This window comes from Molothrus ater, chromosome 24 (assembly GCF_012460135.2).
Source record: "Molothrus ater isolate BHLD 08-10-18 breed brown headed cowbird chromosome 24, BPBGC_Mater_1.1, whole genome shotgun sequence".
Taxonomy (NCBI): Eukaryota; Metazoa; Chordata; class Aves; order Passeriformes; family Icteridae; genus Molothrus; species Molothrus ater.
Window position 1 is genome coordinate 1,215,128 of NC_050501.2, and position 14,417 is coordinate 1,229,544.

The 14,417-nt window shown below is 61.3% G+C and overlaps 1 protein-coding gene across 3 annotated transcripts in view; it reads right to left on the reverse strand.

The window, feature by feature from the left end:
• Window positions 1-13,610, reverse strand: part of SDC3 (syndecan 3) — a 44,562-nt gene extending 30,952 nt beyond the window's left edge. For all 3 annotated transcript variants that reach the window (XR_004981523.2, XR_008508787.1, XM_036396896.2), the window contains exon 1: window positions 13,400-13,610. Coding sequence is in view for 1 of the 3 variants with exons in the window: in XM_036396896.2 (XP_036252789.1) it covers window positions 13,400-13,489 (90 nt within the window). In the remaining 2 variants the exon portion in view is untranslated. The remainder of the gene's footprint in view (window positions 1-13,399) is intronic.
• Window positions 13,611-14,417: the final 807 nt, after the last annotated feature.

Here is a 14,417-nt window from a genome sequence, read left to right on the forward strand (position 1 = left end):
AAATCCAGGATTTCCAGCTGGAGCCCAGCCTGGAGGGGATGGGAGAAACCCAGGGCTGGGTTTGGGGGGAAGCCTTGGAGGGAGCCCCAGCCCTGCCTGGGATGGACTGAGGAGCCTGGAAAAGCACAGCTGCAAAAGGGTTTTTCCATGAGGAATTAACCCCTCCAAGCGCTGAGTGGGATGCACAGGATGGAATCACCCACCCCAGGAGAGGGGCAAAGGTGTCACGGGCAGGAATCCCCGGGGAGCAGCCCCGCAGCTCCATCCCCCGAGCATCTGCGGGGCCGGCAGCGGGGCCGTGCCCGGGGGGGCCGGAGCGGGGACACGGCCGAGCCCGTCAGGAGCGGCCAGAAATAGCCCCGATTTCCATATGTAGGACGGGGCGGCCCTGCCAGCACAGCCACGACCTACTTTCCTCCCGCCCGGCGGGGCCCTGCGCTCCCCGCGGCTGCGGCGGCTCCGCGGGGCCGCCCCGGGGACTCATCCCCAGCCCCTGCAGGGGATGCGCGGCTGTGGCCCCGGACCCGAAGCATCCCTGGGGGTTCATCCCCAGCCCCTGCGGGAGATGCGCGGCTGCGGCCCCAGACCCGGAGCATCCCTGGGGATTCATCCCCAGCCCCTGCGGGGGATGCGCGGCTGCGGCCCCGGACCCGGAGCATCCCTGGGGGTTCATCCTCATCCCGTGGGGGATGCGCGGCTGTGGCTCCGGACCCGAAGCATCCCTGGGGGTTCATCCTCATCCCGTGGGGGATGCGCGGCTGCGGCCCCAGACCCGGAGCATCCCTGGGGGTCCATCCTCATCCTGTGGGGGATGCGCGGCTGCGGCCCCAGACCCGCGGCTCGGAGCATCCCCAGGGATTCATCCTCATCCCGCGGCTCCCGCTGCCCATCGGAGCCCTCAGCTCCTCCACAAAGAGCCCCATGCTCCACAGGCGCGCCCTCCACGCTGTATTTTTAATTTTCTAAACCTTTTTGCAATGCTGAGCGGAGAGCCGGGAGCTTTTCAGGGGCCTCTGGGATGCTCCTGCCTTTCAGGGCTGCACAAACCGATGGGTTTCCGTGTGAACACAGCTTTTTCCATTCAGGGGAAAAAAAAAAAAAAAAGAGAAAATCCAGCCCTAATCCAGCGCTGCTGGGAGTCTTCCACCTGCAGGGCTGCACTGGGGACGGCACTGGGAAGTCCCCGAGGGGAGAAGTGCTGATATTTATTCCCCAACCTGTTGTTTCCCTCGGATATCCGGGCAGGAAGGAGGTTCCTGCCCTTTCCACAGCAGCAGGGATTTTCACAGCCCCAGCCTGCTGTGGAAATGTCCCTTCCTGACACATTTGCTGTCACCTGTCCCAAGCTGCTGAACACTCCCAGCCTTGCTGGGGAATCCAAATTTATTGTTGGAGAGGGAAAACCAAACCCAGCAGCTCTGGGATCCAGCCTGGGAATGGGCGAGGAACAAACAAATTGTGAGGGGGTTTCGCTGCACCTGAGGCCTCTTTTCCCAGAGCAGCTCAGGTCGGCTGAGAGCACCACAGGAGGTGACAGAAGGGAGGGACAGAAATGTCCTGCCCTGCCGCAGAGGGGAAGAGGGAGGAGAAACTCTGGGGTCCTGTTGGGGGGGTCAGGGCAGTGCCCAACACGGCAACGGGTGAGGAACAGGGCCCAGAATGCCAATGGTGGGAATGTCAGATGGACCAGGACCCTGCCATGGGAATGGGCACCAGGATCCTGCCAGTGGATTGGGCACCAGGATCCTGCCAGTGGATTGGGCACCAGGATCCTGGCACAGGCCAGGGGAATGGGCACCAGCATCTCCACATGGGAATGTCAGATGGACCAGGATCCTGCCATGGGCACCAGGATCCTTCCACAAGAATGGGCATCAGGATCCTGCCAAGGGAATGGGCACCACGATGGGCACCAGGAATGCCCATTCTCCACATGGGAATGGGTCCCAAAATCCCCTCAGAGGGACAGGCACCAGCATTTCCATACAAGAGCAGGTCCCAGGATCCCCACATGGGAATGGCTCCCAACATCCCAGGCCAGCATCCCCCAGCCAGGCCTGGCCCAGCCTCAGCAGCTCCACCCCCACAGCCCAGCAGAGCAGGAGGAAAATGAGAGCAGGGAGAGCTCCATGCCAAGGGAATGAGAGCCCGGGGCACCGGGGCTCCCTGGCAGCCTCCAGCAGGAGAAGCTGCTCCTTCCAGCCCATCCTCAGCTGATTCCTCCAGGCTCTGTGAAGAGCAGGGGAGATTGTCTCCTGCAGTCACCATCCCCCACCACACACCAGGTTTTCCTCAAATTCTCCACTCCAAGAGCTGCAGGATCCACCTTGTGCTTGGAAAACACCTCCAGCTCTGACACCAGCAGGAAAATCTTAAGATGGGACCATGGAAGCTCTCAGAGCCCAGAGGGTGAAGGAAGCACCCAGAGTTCTGATTTCACACAGGGAAGATTTTCCCGTGGGTTCCATGGCTGGGGTGACCCCACTGGGAAGGAGCATTGATCCCTGTTATAGATACACATTATGATATTGGCTTTTTGCAAATGTTAAAATGGATTTATATGTGTGGTGTTAAAATAACTTTGCTATAAAGACAGAGATTTTGTTTCTGCTGTTCATTAAGCTCAGTGCAATAGCTGATATCAGTGTGCTGTGTTAAAATGCCTGCTGGGATGGGATCACACCCAGTGCACACAGGATGAGCACACCTGGACACATCTGCCAACCATCAGCACTCACCGGCTGAAGGCAGGGAGGGCCAGGGCCAGAACCGCAGGGGATGAGAATGGACTGAAACCACAGCCAAGGAATTCACAGGCTCTAAAAAGACAGAACCGAGGAGGGGCCGTGTAAAATAATTCCTGGAAAATGTAAACCAGTTTATGGATATGCATAGGGGTCTATGAATATGCAAAGGCTGATGTCACTAAAAGGTATTGAATGGGTACCCCTGAAGATTACAGTGTGCTCTTGGCTCAGTGCCACGATGCACCCGGCCCTAACAACCTTTGCTCTGTGGTCCTTGTCTCCTCTTGTCCTTTATTAAACTTTGCAAATTTTCACAGGAGAGTGAACATGTTTTTCAGCTTCCCAAATCAAACAAAGCCAATTCCTGAGCCTAAAACACCAACTGACCCCTCATTTTCAAGTCCAACCACCCTCATTCCCACCAGCTCAGTTCTTCTCTTCCTTGGCAAACCCATCCCTACACATCAGCAGCACCAGGAAAATGGGTCCCTGCAGGTCCCTGTGGCCACCACCCCCAGCACCCTTCAGCTGCTTCTCCCAGCCCTGCTCCTCCTCCCTGGATTTTCCCCTCCAGGAATTTTCTTTCTTCTTTTCCCCACCAGCTCTGAGCTGTGCCAGACAAGCCCCAGTTCCCAAAACCTTGGGGCAGGCAGAGCCCAGATCCACACCCAGTCCTGGACCCTGAACCTCCTCCTCACTCCAGAGCTCGCTCTGCTCCTCATTCAGCTTCTAACCTTTGCCAGAGAGAAAAAAAAACAATGAAAAATCACCAAAGCCCTGATTTTTATGCGGGGAAGTGCAAAGCTTGAGCAGGCGAGGGTGACCTTCCTGCCCTGCTGCCCTCTGGAGAAGCAGCGGATTTTTCCTCTGGAAGATCCTGGGTCACAAAAAACAGCAGCAAAATTCCCCTGCTCCTCGGGGTTTGGCTGTTTTCCTTCACCTCCCACCCCATCCTCACCCTGGGTGAGGGGCAGGACGGGATAAACCCCACTGAGGCTCCGGGAAGTTCCGATTTGCTGTTTCCCTAATTAGGAGCCAGCAGAGGCGGGCAGGAAGCACCGACCCCGCTCCAAAACCTCGAAAGGAGAAGGAACCCAATTAACTTCTCACTGCCCTCTCAGCTGAGGTCAGAGCTGAGCCTGGGACGTGTTTGGAGAGCCACGAGGTCGGGTCTGGGGGTGTTCAGAGCTTGTGCCATCCCCCAGCTGGGCTTGGGGAGCCCAGCCCGGAGCTGTGACCCCGGCTGAGGACGGCAAAACGCTGGGGAAACACACGAGCTGTGGATGTGCAGTTTGGCTTCTCTCTTTTCTGGTTTTTTTTTTTCCCTCTCCTCTAATTGCTGCTGCTATTTTAACAGAGCCAGGCATTTCCTTGACGATTCACAAGGCCTATAAATGTTTGATGTCCCTTTCCCTCCACGCTCAGGCAGCAACTTCTGCTGGGGATTGGGGGAAGAAAGGCCCGGATTGGAGCAGCGGGATGGGACAGCGGCTGCAGGGGGAGGATCCAGCCCCGGATCCACATGGAAAGGCTCCATCACACCCCTGTGCTCCTGTCCTCTCCTCCCCCCAGTTCCTAGAAGGAGATCCCACTGCCCAGCCTCCGTGCAATATGGCTTTGTGCTGCAGGAGCCTAAATATAGAGCCTAAACCCTCCGGGGGCTTTGCTGCGCTCCGAGGTATTTATAGCTGCAGGCAAACTCCGGCTGGAGCGTTGGGAGCAGCTGGAATTGCGCTGAGCAGGGATCCGGCCCTGCCCGCAGCGGGGATTTGGGGTTTTGGGGCGCCAGCCCCGCCCGGGTCAGCCCCGATCCCGCTGCTCCCTGACCGATGCAGGAACGTGTGGGAATCCCACCTGTGCCGGGGCTGGAGGCAGATTTGGGGTTTTAAGGCCGAACCCAGAGCAAAGAGGATGAGGCTGAGAGGCTCAGGGCCAGCCCAGCTGCTGCTCTGCGGCTCCTCACAAAAATCCAGGCACCAAAAGAATTGCTCCAGATCCAGTTGCTCCAAAAGAATTTTCTGGCAATGGGGAATTCACCCTTGGAGCATCCAAAGTGGAGCAGGAGGGATGAAATGGTCCCTTCCTGCCAGCCCTCAGTGTCCAGCCCAGCTTCTCTCCCATCCCTGCTCCTCACACCCTGACCTGACCCAGCCCACTCGGCTGCAGGGAGGGGATGGGATGGGGAGGCCCAGGGGCAGCAGCCACTTCTCAATACAGGGATGGGAATGAGCTGGGAGCCAACTCTGCATCCCAATCCCACTGCCCTTCCTGCCCTGGAACCCCTGGCAGCATCAGCAGCTGCCTGGCTGGGCCTTGGGAATGTTTTCATCCAGGAGTTCTAGCACTGGGATCACAGAGTCAGCCTTGGCTGGAGCTGGCAGGAGCACTCAGGAATGTTGAAGTGGGATCAGAAGGAAAATCAGCAGGAAAATCCCTCAGTCAGGTTCCTGGGACTCCCCTGGGATGGTCCCAGGCAGACCCTCAGCCTCACCCCAGGCCAGTGGGACCAGCAGCCAAAAAGCTCCTTGGGAAAAAAATCCCCAAACCCTCACAGAAATAAAGGATTTTAACCAAATCTTGGTACAAATGTGCACAGAACCTGCACAGAAGAGCCCACAGGAACGCTCCTCCCAGATCCCTTCCCAGCACAACTCCCAGGTGCTCCAGGGCTGGAAGCAGCCCCCAAAGGTCCCAGTTCAGCCCCAAACTCCTGTGGGGGCTGGGAGAGAGGGCCTGGAGCTGCTGCTCCCTGCAGCCCCATCCACTCCCAGGAGTTCCCAGGAGTTCCCATCTCCTCTTGGGGCAGGAGATCCCTATGGACACAGGGACATCCCTGTGAGGGACAATGTCCCTCCCTGCCCACCCGGCTGTGCCACACTCCCTCTCTCCTTCCTCCTCCTGGCTGCTGAAGAGCCCTTGCCATGGAAAAGAAAAGGATTCAGGATGCTCCAAATCCAGGATCTGCTCCCATCCTGGCACCCCAGCCACAGATCCCACCAGCATCTTCCCACTGCACCCCTGGGCATCGCCCTGGTGGCTTTAGGGACATCTGGGGGACACCTGGGGACACCCTGCCAGGGCCTGGCCATGCAGAGGGCCCAGCCCTCCAAGCTGGAGGAGGACCAATTAATCCCAATTATTATAAATTATTCTAAATAACTAATCCAAATTAAAGGCAGGAGGGCAAAGGGGGAGAACTGGCTGGGCCACCCCAATTGCAAACACCCCAAAATCCAGGGGGTCCTGCCCAGCCCTGAGCCCCCAGTGCTGCAGGAAATGTCCCAGGGCCATGGGGCAGTCCTGGGACCCAGGGTCACAGGGGAATCCTGGGATCCAGAGGGTGATCCCAGGATCCAGAGCCATCCCCTGACCCCGGCATCCAGGGGAGCCCATCCCAGCTCCCACCTGCACCAGTTCATTACTGGGAAGTGAGGAAAATGGCTCCTCCAGGGAAAACAAAGCTGAGGAATTCGGTGGCTCTGGGATTTCAGACCCTGGGTGTCCCAGTGGGATGGGGTTCCCAAATCCCAGAGGAGGCTGCGGGGGTGAAGAGGCCCCTTGGCCAATAAACCCTGCCCAGGATCCCAGTTCATCCCAGTTCCCTGCCCTGGACCCCCAATATCCCCATCAGTGCTCTCCCTAATTAACACCAGGGTAATTAACACCTGTCAGCACAGACGGCACTGCCCTGCTGCCCCTGGGGGATAATTAGAGCTTAATTAGCGCTCATCAGAGCCCCCACACACAGCCCGGGCTGGGGGCACCAAACTGGGCAGGAAATGGGAACGATGGAATCCTGGATTATTTCTGGAGGAGGAGAAGGAGTTGACAAAGGCAGCGGTGGCACCAAAGCCCAAAATCACCCCAAAGTCACCGGGACCTCACTAGAAAAGAGACCCTCGCCCTCTGAGCTGCCCCCAGGGGTCCCAGCTGTCTCAAATCCCCCATTCCATCCCCCAGTCCCTGGCAGCTCTGGGATTTCCTGCAGGGCTGGATCCGGGGCTTTGGAGCAATCCAGGCCACCCCAGGTGCTGTCCCAGCTCCAGGAGATCCCCACACCTCCCTCACCTGGCGCTGGAGCCTGAGGGAGAGGGGAAAGAAGAACCTGGATGATGCCATTCCCCCCAAAATAATCCAAAATGCAGGAAAAAATTATTATTTTATCCCATTTTTTTCCATACATTATCCCATTTTTTCTGCTTGGTTTTTATTTGGTACACGGGGAAGCTCTGCAGGGACACAAGGGTCATTCCCAGCACCTGAAAAAATTGTGAGGGGTCTAAATTTGCCTTAAAAAAGCTGGGAATGGTGGATTAACACCAAGTGTGGGGAAGCAAAGCTCCCTGTGTGCTCCCAGACCTGCTGTCTCTGCAGGGACACAAACACAGCGATTTTCTGTTCCCTTCCAGCTTAACTTGCAGAAATGAGAAATAAATAAGATTTTTTTCTCTTTTAAATGCCCGCTATGGCCCCAAACTCCCACTCCCCTGCCCCAAAACACAGCCCTGCCTTGGATTTCTGCATTTGCTGCCCGAGTTTCCCTCCCAACCCCCCCAAACCCTCAGCCAGGCCCCCCCTTCCCTCAGCAGCTCCTGAACCAGCTCCATTCCCCTCCTCCTCCTCCTCCTCCAGAAAACATCATTTTTTTGGCAAACAAAGTGTTTTGCCAACAAGTTGTGCTCCGTGCTGCCTGGGAGATGAGGCTTTTCCCAGCTTTTCCCAGTTTTCCCTGGCTCCAGCCTCCTCCCCCCCACTCCAGGTGCCCCTTTGGGGCTGCAGCCAGGGGGGATTTGCACCAAGGCTCCCCCACATTGAGGTTTCCCCCTTTTTTTCCTAAAATAATCCCAATTTCTCCCCCAGCCGGGGCAGAAGCAGCAGCCCTGAGGTTGCTGCTGTTATTTTTATCTCGAAAGAAAGAGTTTGAGCTGTGGCCAAGCTGTGCTGAGAGAGGAGGGAGAGGCTTTTGTGTGGCCACAGAGATGAAAACACAGCCGGACTCGTGGGCAGGGCAGAGGGAACGTCCCAGTCCATCCCAGCACATCCCAGTCCATCCAAGTCCATCCCAGTCCATCCCAGCACGTCCCAGTCCATCCCAGCATGTCCCAGTCCATCCCAGCACGTCCCAGTCCATCCCAGCACATCCTAGTCCATCCCAGCACATCCCAGCATGTCCCAGTCCATCCCAGCACATCCCAGTCCGTCCCAGTCCGTCCCAGTCCATCCCAGCACATCCCAGCATGTCCCAGTCCATCCCAGCACGTCCCAGTCCATCCCAGTCCATCCCAGCACATCCTAGTCCATCCCAGCACATCCCAGCATGTCCCAGTCCGTCCCAGCACGTCCCAGTCCGTCCCAGCACGTCCTGGAGGGAGCTGGGAGCTGCTCTGGGATGCTGAGGTGGAAAAGGAGGTTTGGGTCCCCCCAGATCGGTGCTGCCCCCTCAGCAGAACCACACTCGGGTTCAATGCTGGCTCAACCAGCCCTGAATTAACTTTTTTTGAGTCAATTTTAATAAAAATCCTTGAAAGAACCGGCTCTAAAAATGCTTTCACCTTCCCACAGTCACGTCCCCTTCCTTCCTGACCACAGAAGGCCCCAGAACAGAGTTTGGGGGGCAGGTGCTACCCCCAGGAGCCTCCTCAGCCTGGATCCGGCCACGTCCCTCCCTCCCGGCTGGAATTCCCGTCCTGGAGCTGCTCACGGAGAGCTCTGCACGAGGAGCTCGCCTTAAATGTCAAATTAATTAATGGGGAGAGAGGGAGGAGTGGCCACGCAAAGCTCCCGGCTCCAGCTCCGCTCCGGGGGAGGGGAGGGACCGGGGCAGAGAGGGAGACGGGGAACGGCACAGGACGGGGAAAACTGGGAATGGCTCAAAATATGGGTGGGAAACTGGGAATGGCTCAAAACACGAGCTGGGAATGGCACAAAACTCAGGTGGAAAACTGGGAACAGCATAAAACACAGGTGGGAAAATGGGAGTGGTTCAAAACACAAGCTGGGATTGGCACAAAACTCAGGTGGAAACCTGGGAATGGCACAAAACTCAGGTGGAATAGCTGAGAATGGCACAAACCATGGGTGGAAAGCTGGGCATGGTACAAAACAAGGGAAAGTGGGGAATGGTTCAAAACACAAGCTGGGATTGGCACAAAACTCAGGTGGAAATCTGGGACTGGCTCAAAAAACAGGTGGAAAAGCTGGGAATGATACAAAATATGTGTGGGAAATTGGGAATGGCACAAACCATGGGTGAGAAAGCTGGGAATTGGCACAAAACATGGGGGAGAAGTTGGGAATGGAACAAAACAAGAGGGGAAATTGGGAATGGCACAAAACGTGTGGGAAAGTGGGGAATGGTACAAAATATGGGTGGGAAAGATGGGAATCACACAAAATTCAGTTGGGAAACTGGGATTGGCTCAAAACACAGGTGGAAAAGTTGGGAATGACACAAAATATGGGTGAGAAATTGGGAATAGCACAAACCCTGGGTGGGAAAGCTGGGAATAGCACAAAACAAGTGGGAGAGGTTGGGAATGACACAAAACTGGGGTGGAAAAGCTGGGAATGGCTCAAACCATGAGTGGAAATATGGGAACGGCACAAAACAGTTGGAAAAGCTGGGAATGGCACAAACCACGGATGGACAGCTGGGAATGGCACAAAACAAGAGGGAGAAGCTGGGAATGGCACAAAACAAGAGGGCAAAGCCGGGAATGGCACAAAACAAGAGGGCGAAGCCGGGAATGGCACAGAGCACCGGGAGGGCTCCGCTCCTCCCTCCACAGCCGGGCGGTGGCTCCGGAGCCCGGCAGGGACCAGCAGGGACCAGGTGACACCGGGCAGGGCCACGGCCCCTTCCTGAGGAGAAACCCTTCTCCAGCAGCTCCCGAGCCAAGGGAGCCTCGGGCTGGCGGGGGAGGATGAGGAGGGAGGGAGGATGCAGGGAGCATCCCCGCTCCCCCAGGAGGGCCCAGCCACATTTGCAGGGCTCCAATCCCCGCTCTGCATCTCCCAAGCACCGAGAGTGCCGGGACTGAGCCTCCAGGAGCAGAGCAGCGGCAAAACCCACCCAGACCGGGCGGGAGGCGAGGCTGGCACCGGCCCCAGCTCCGGGAGAGCCGGGAGGGGCCGGGACACGGGCACAGAACGCACCGGAGCCGGGTTCGAGGCTCCGAGGGCTCGGGAAGGGAGCGGTGCCCTGTTGGCAGAGCCCCGCCGGGCCCGGCAGGGTTTGGTACCCGGCTCACGTTGCCGGGACCGGCATTCCCCAGCCCCCGCTGCCGTCTCCCGGGGCTGCCGCACATCTCCCGAGGGAAAGGAGCCCTGGGGACAGCCGGGGACGCCACTGCCACTGCTCCCAGGCAGGGGCAGGAGGTGACAGCGGCCAGAGGACCCTGCACCCCTTGGGGACACATTCCTTTATTTACTGATAAATTTTTTTCCTCAGTTTCTCCATGAAAGAGGAAGGAGCTGGGGCTGAGCTGGACGGCTGGACTGGGAGAGCTGGGCTGACCCTACAAACGGGGCTGGGCTGGACCTTGTGTGACTCCAGCTCACACCAGGGAGATCCAACCCAGCCCTGGGGGCCGGGCTGAGCCCTGCAAAGCCGTGACACCAAACCCCAGAGCACCCCCAAAGCTCAGCAGAGACCCTTCCCCATGGCCCCGAGGCCAGGCTGGAAACCAGAGAGCTGCCGAGGCCAAAGCACGGAAATCATCACGGAAATGAGGGTGTTGTGTGACCCCCAGCCCTGGTGGGACCCGGAGCTGTGGGGAGCTGAACCCCCCAGATCCCTGCAGGGCAGGGGTGCTTCACCCCAAAACCCTGCAGGGCCTCTCTGGGGCTGTGTCCCTCATTATCCCTCGGGATCGAGCCAGGGGAGGGTCCGGGGCTGTGGCAGGGAGCAAGGGAAGCCCTTCCACAGTGAAACAGCCCCAGAGTAAATCCAGAGCATCCCCGATCTCCTGCATGCGGAGCCAGGACCTGGCCGGCCCCAGAGCCACCCCTGCAATGCTCCAGGGACCTGGGAAAGGTTGGGGCCAATCAACGCTCTCGGTAATTAAGGTGATGAGCTGATCCCTAAGCTGGGCTCCGACAGCAGCCAGAGCCACAACAAAGCATCCTGAGCCTCACCTTGGGGACCTCAGAGCAGGGGGGCACTCAGGGCTGGCTGCACCCACCCCCTGCATGGAGAGGGGCCTCTCCTGGGGATCTGGGGTGTCCCACGGGGGCTGAGCCCATCCCTGTCCCAGGAATGGCCGATGCAGGAGCCTGGGTGTCCCTTGTCCCCTCTCCCTATGGTCCATATCCAGCTCCAAAGGGATGAGGCAGGACCAGGGAGGAGCCTTGGGAAATCTCAGCCAAACCCAAACCTGTCCACAGCACTGTTGGGAATACCCCACTGGCAGGGACAGGAGCAGCCCCTGTCCCCCGGCTCTCCCACGCTGGCACGTAAAGGGTTACAGGGACTGATCCCAAGGGGATCCATCCCAGCTTCCCCAAAGGCCGGGCCGGGAGGGGTCACGGACTGCCGGAGATCAAAGGGAGGCATCGCGTCCCGGGGACGGGACACAGCCGTGCCCTGTGACACCGGGACAGGGACCCGGCCCCGGGAGCTCACGGGAGCGGTGCCTGCGGGGCTGGGCTCGCTCATCGCGGCTCCTCCGAGCAGCCAGGCCCGCTCCGGGTGCTGCTCCAGGGAAAGGTTCCCTGGCAGGGCCCAGGATCCGGCACTGGGGGAACAGGAATCCCCAAATCCATCCCCATCCCACCGTCAGGGACGTGCCCGAGCTGTGCCAAGCCCCCGCTTCCCTCCCGGTGGCCCAGGGGAGGAGCTGAGTCTGTCCAAGGAGAACGAAGGACTGAAGAGGGAAGAGAGGGGGAGAGGAGAGGCCTCGATCCCATCCAGGTGGAGGCAGCAGCTCCTCCAGCCCTCGGGAGCATCCCTCATCCCATCACCGCCAGCCCGGCACTGAACAGCCCCACAGCCTCCCCTAAACGGACAAATCCCCCCGGGAACGCCAACAGCCTCACCCTGTAACCAGCAACTCCCCAAAAGCAGAAGGGGAAATGCTCGTATGGGGGGGATGAGCACCCTCAGAGCCGCCCCCACAGCCCCGGGGTGCCGGGACACCGGCACAGCCTCACTCACCGCTCAGCACCGCGGGCACCGGGCACGGGGGGAGCTCCCGGAGGAGCAGAGCCTTCCCCGGATCCATGGCAGAGGAATTTCGGGCTGGATAAAGCGCCCTTGGATCCGTGCAAATTCGCCAGAGGCGTTGGAGGAGCGTCTCACGTCCCCTCAGAGACGCCGAAGTTGTGTCTGTGCTCCAGAGGGGCAGCGCTGCTGCTGGGCGAGCCGGGAGAACGGCCCTGGTGCAGAAATGGGGGAGCCAGCCCGGGGCACCCCCAAACCAGAGCCCCGGGAGGAGGGGGATGAGCTCCAGATTCAATGCAGCAGCCAGGCCCTGGGGCTTCTCCTCTTCAAGAGAGGAGGATGACGAGGAGGAGCAACCTTCCTCCCCACCACCCTATCCCGTTGCTCCCGGGCTGGGAGGAAAAAGCATCCTCGGGCTCCTTCCCGGAAAGCATCCCCCAAAAAGCAGCGCCCCAATCCCCCAAACTCCAGCCGGGCTCGGGGCAGGGAGGTTCCCGTGGATCCCTCGGATCCATGGATCCCGGGGGGAGCAGCGGCTTTGGAAGTGCCACGAGCACCCCCGGCCCCTTCTCCTCCGGCCACCCGGAGGGGGAAGAGCGGGCGCTGCCTGCGCAGCCCGGGCTGCGTCTGCCGCCCCCCGCCCCACCGGGGCTGGGGATGCACGAGGGGAGGGGGAGGCGGAGGGGAAGGACGGGGGGGACAAGTTCCCGCTGCCCCCGAGCAGCAGCAGCAGCAGCAGGGGGGTTCCTCCCTCTCCGCCCCTCAGGGTGGTTTTTAAGGCGTGTTTCGCTACGACCTTCAAACGGCAGCAGCCCGCAGCCCCCTCCCCACGGCCGCCACCCTGCCCGGCACCGCCCGGGGGTCGCAGGGGAGGGGACAGCCCCGGGGGCAGCGCCTGCCGGGCTCGGGGGGGCTCTGAGGGCACCGAGGGGCGGCCACGGGGCAGGGGGCGGGGAGCGGAGCCCCTCGGGAGCTGGGGGACCCCACAAGCCGGGTCCCGGTCCCCGGTGCTGCCGCCCCCCCGCCCGCTGCCGCCGCCAGGCCATGCACGGTGCCGGTGCCCCCCCGGTACCGCTGCCGGCCCCACGCCCCCCGCCCGCTGCCGATCCACGCACGGTACCGAGGCCGGTTCCGGACCGGTGCCTCTGCCCGGGGCCGGCCCGTGCACGGTACCGGTGCCACCGCACACACCCCCGCTCCCCGCGATACCGATCTACGCGCGATGCCGGGGCCGGTCCCACCCCCCTGCCCACGGCAGCTCATCCGCGGGGCCGGTGCCGCCCGCTGCCGGTCCCCACTGCCGGTGCCGGTCCCCGCTGACCCCTCCCGGTGCCGGTCCCCGCTGCCCCCCGCCCTGCACCGGTCCCCGCCGCTCCCCTGGCGGTGCCGGTGCCGATCCCTCCCCGCAGCCCCGCTCGGTGCCGGTCCCCGCCGCCCCCCTGGCGGTGCCGGTGTCCCCCGGCCGTGCCCCCGCCGGTGCCCCCGCACTCACCAGCGCGGCGCGGGCGCTGAGCAGCAGCAGCAGCAGCAGCGGGAGGCTCCGCAGCCCCCGGGGCGCCGGCGGCGGCACCTCCCCGGGCATCTTCCTGCCGCAAGGACGCTGCCGGCGGCGGCGGGAGGCGGCGGGAGGCGGCGGCGGGGGCGGGGAAGGGCCTTTGTTGCCGCCGCCCGCGGGAGGCGGGCGGTGGGTGCGGGCGCTGGGTGCGGGGCCGCCGCCGCCGCCGCGCCGCCCTCCCGGCCCCGCCGCGCCCCCCCCGCGCCGCCGCCGCCCCGCCCCGGCCCCGCACGGCCCCGCACGGCTCGGCCCGGGGACAGCGGGAGGGGACGGGGGAGGAGCCTGGGGGGGACCGAGGGGGGCTGGGGTGGATTGAGGGGTCCTGGGGTGGATGGGGGGAGCTTGAGGGGACTTGGGACAGATGGGGGGGGACCTGGGGTAGATTGGAGGGGACCTGGACACATGGGAGGGGTCTGGGGCAGACTGGGGGACCCTGGGGTAGATGGGGGGACCTCGGGGGACAGATGGAGGGGGGGTTTTGGGAAAATTGGGAGAACCCTGAGGTGGATGGGGAGGAGTGAGGGGGACGTGTGGGGGCAGGTTGGGGAGCCAGGGATAGATGGGGGCGACATGGGGTGGATTAGGGAGACCACGGGGACATCTGAGAGGGGTCTGGGGCAGACTGGGGGACCTTGGGAGGGGAGAACTGGGGGGCGTGAGGGGGATTGGGGTATATTAGGTGGCTGTGGGTTAAATGGGGGGAGCCTGATGGGAAGGGGGCACCTGGGGCAGACTGGAGGGTGAGCAGGAACAGATGGGGAGGGATCTGGGGCGGGTGGAAAGGGCTGGGGCAGATGGGGTGCACTGGGATGGGTGAAGGAGTACACCGGGGCAAACTGGGGGCAGCCCAGGGTCTGGGGGGGATCCGGGGCACATCAGGGAGATCCAGGGGGAGGTGGGAGGGTCTGGGGGCACCCAGGATTAGATGTGGGGAGCCCAAGGTGGTGTTTGGGAC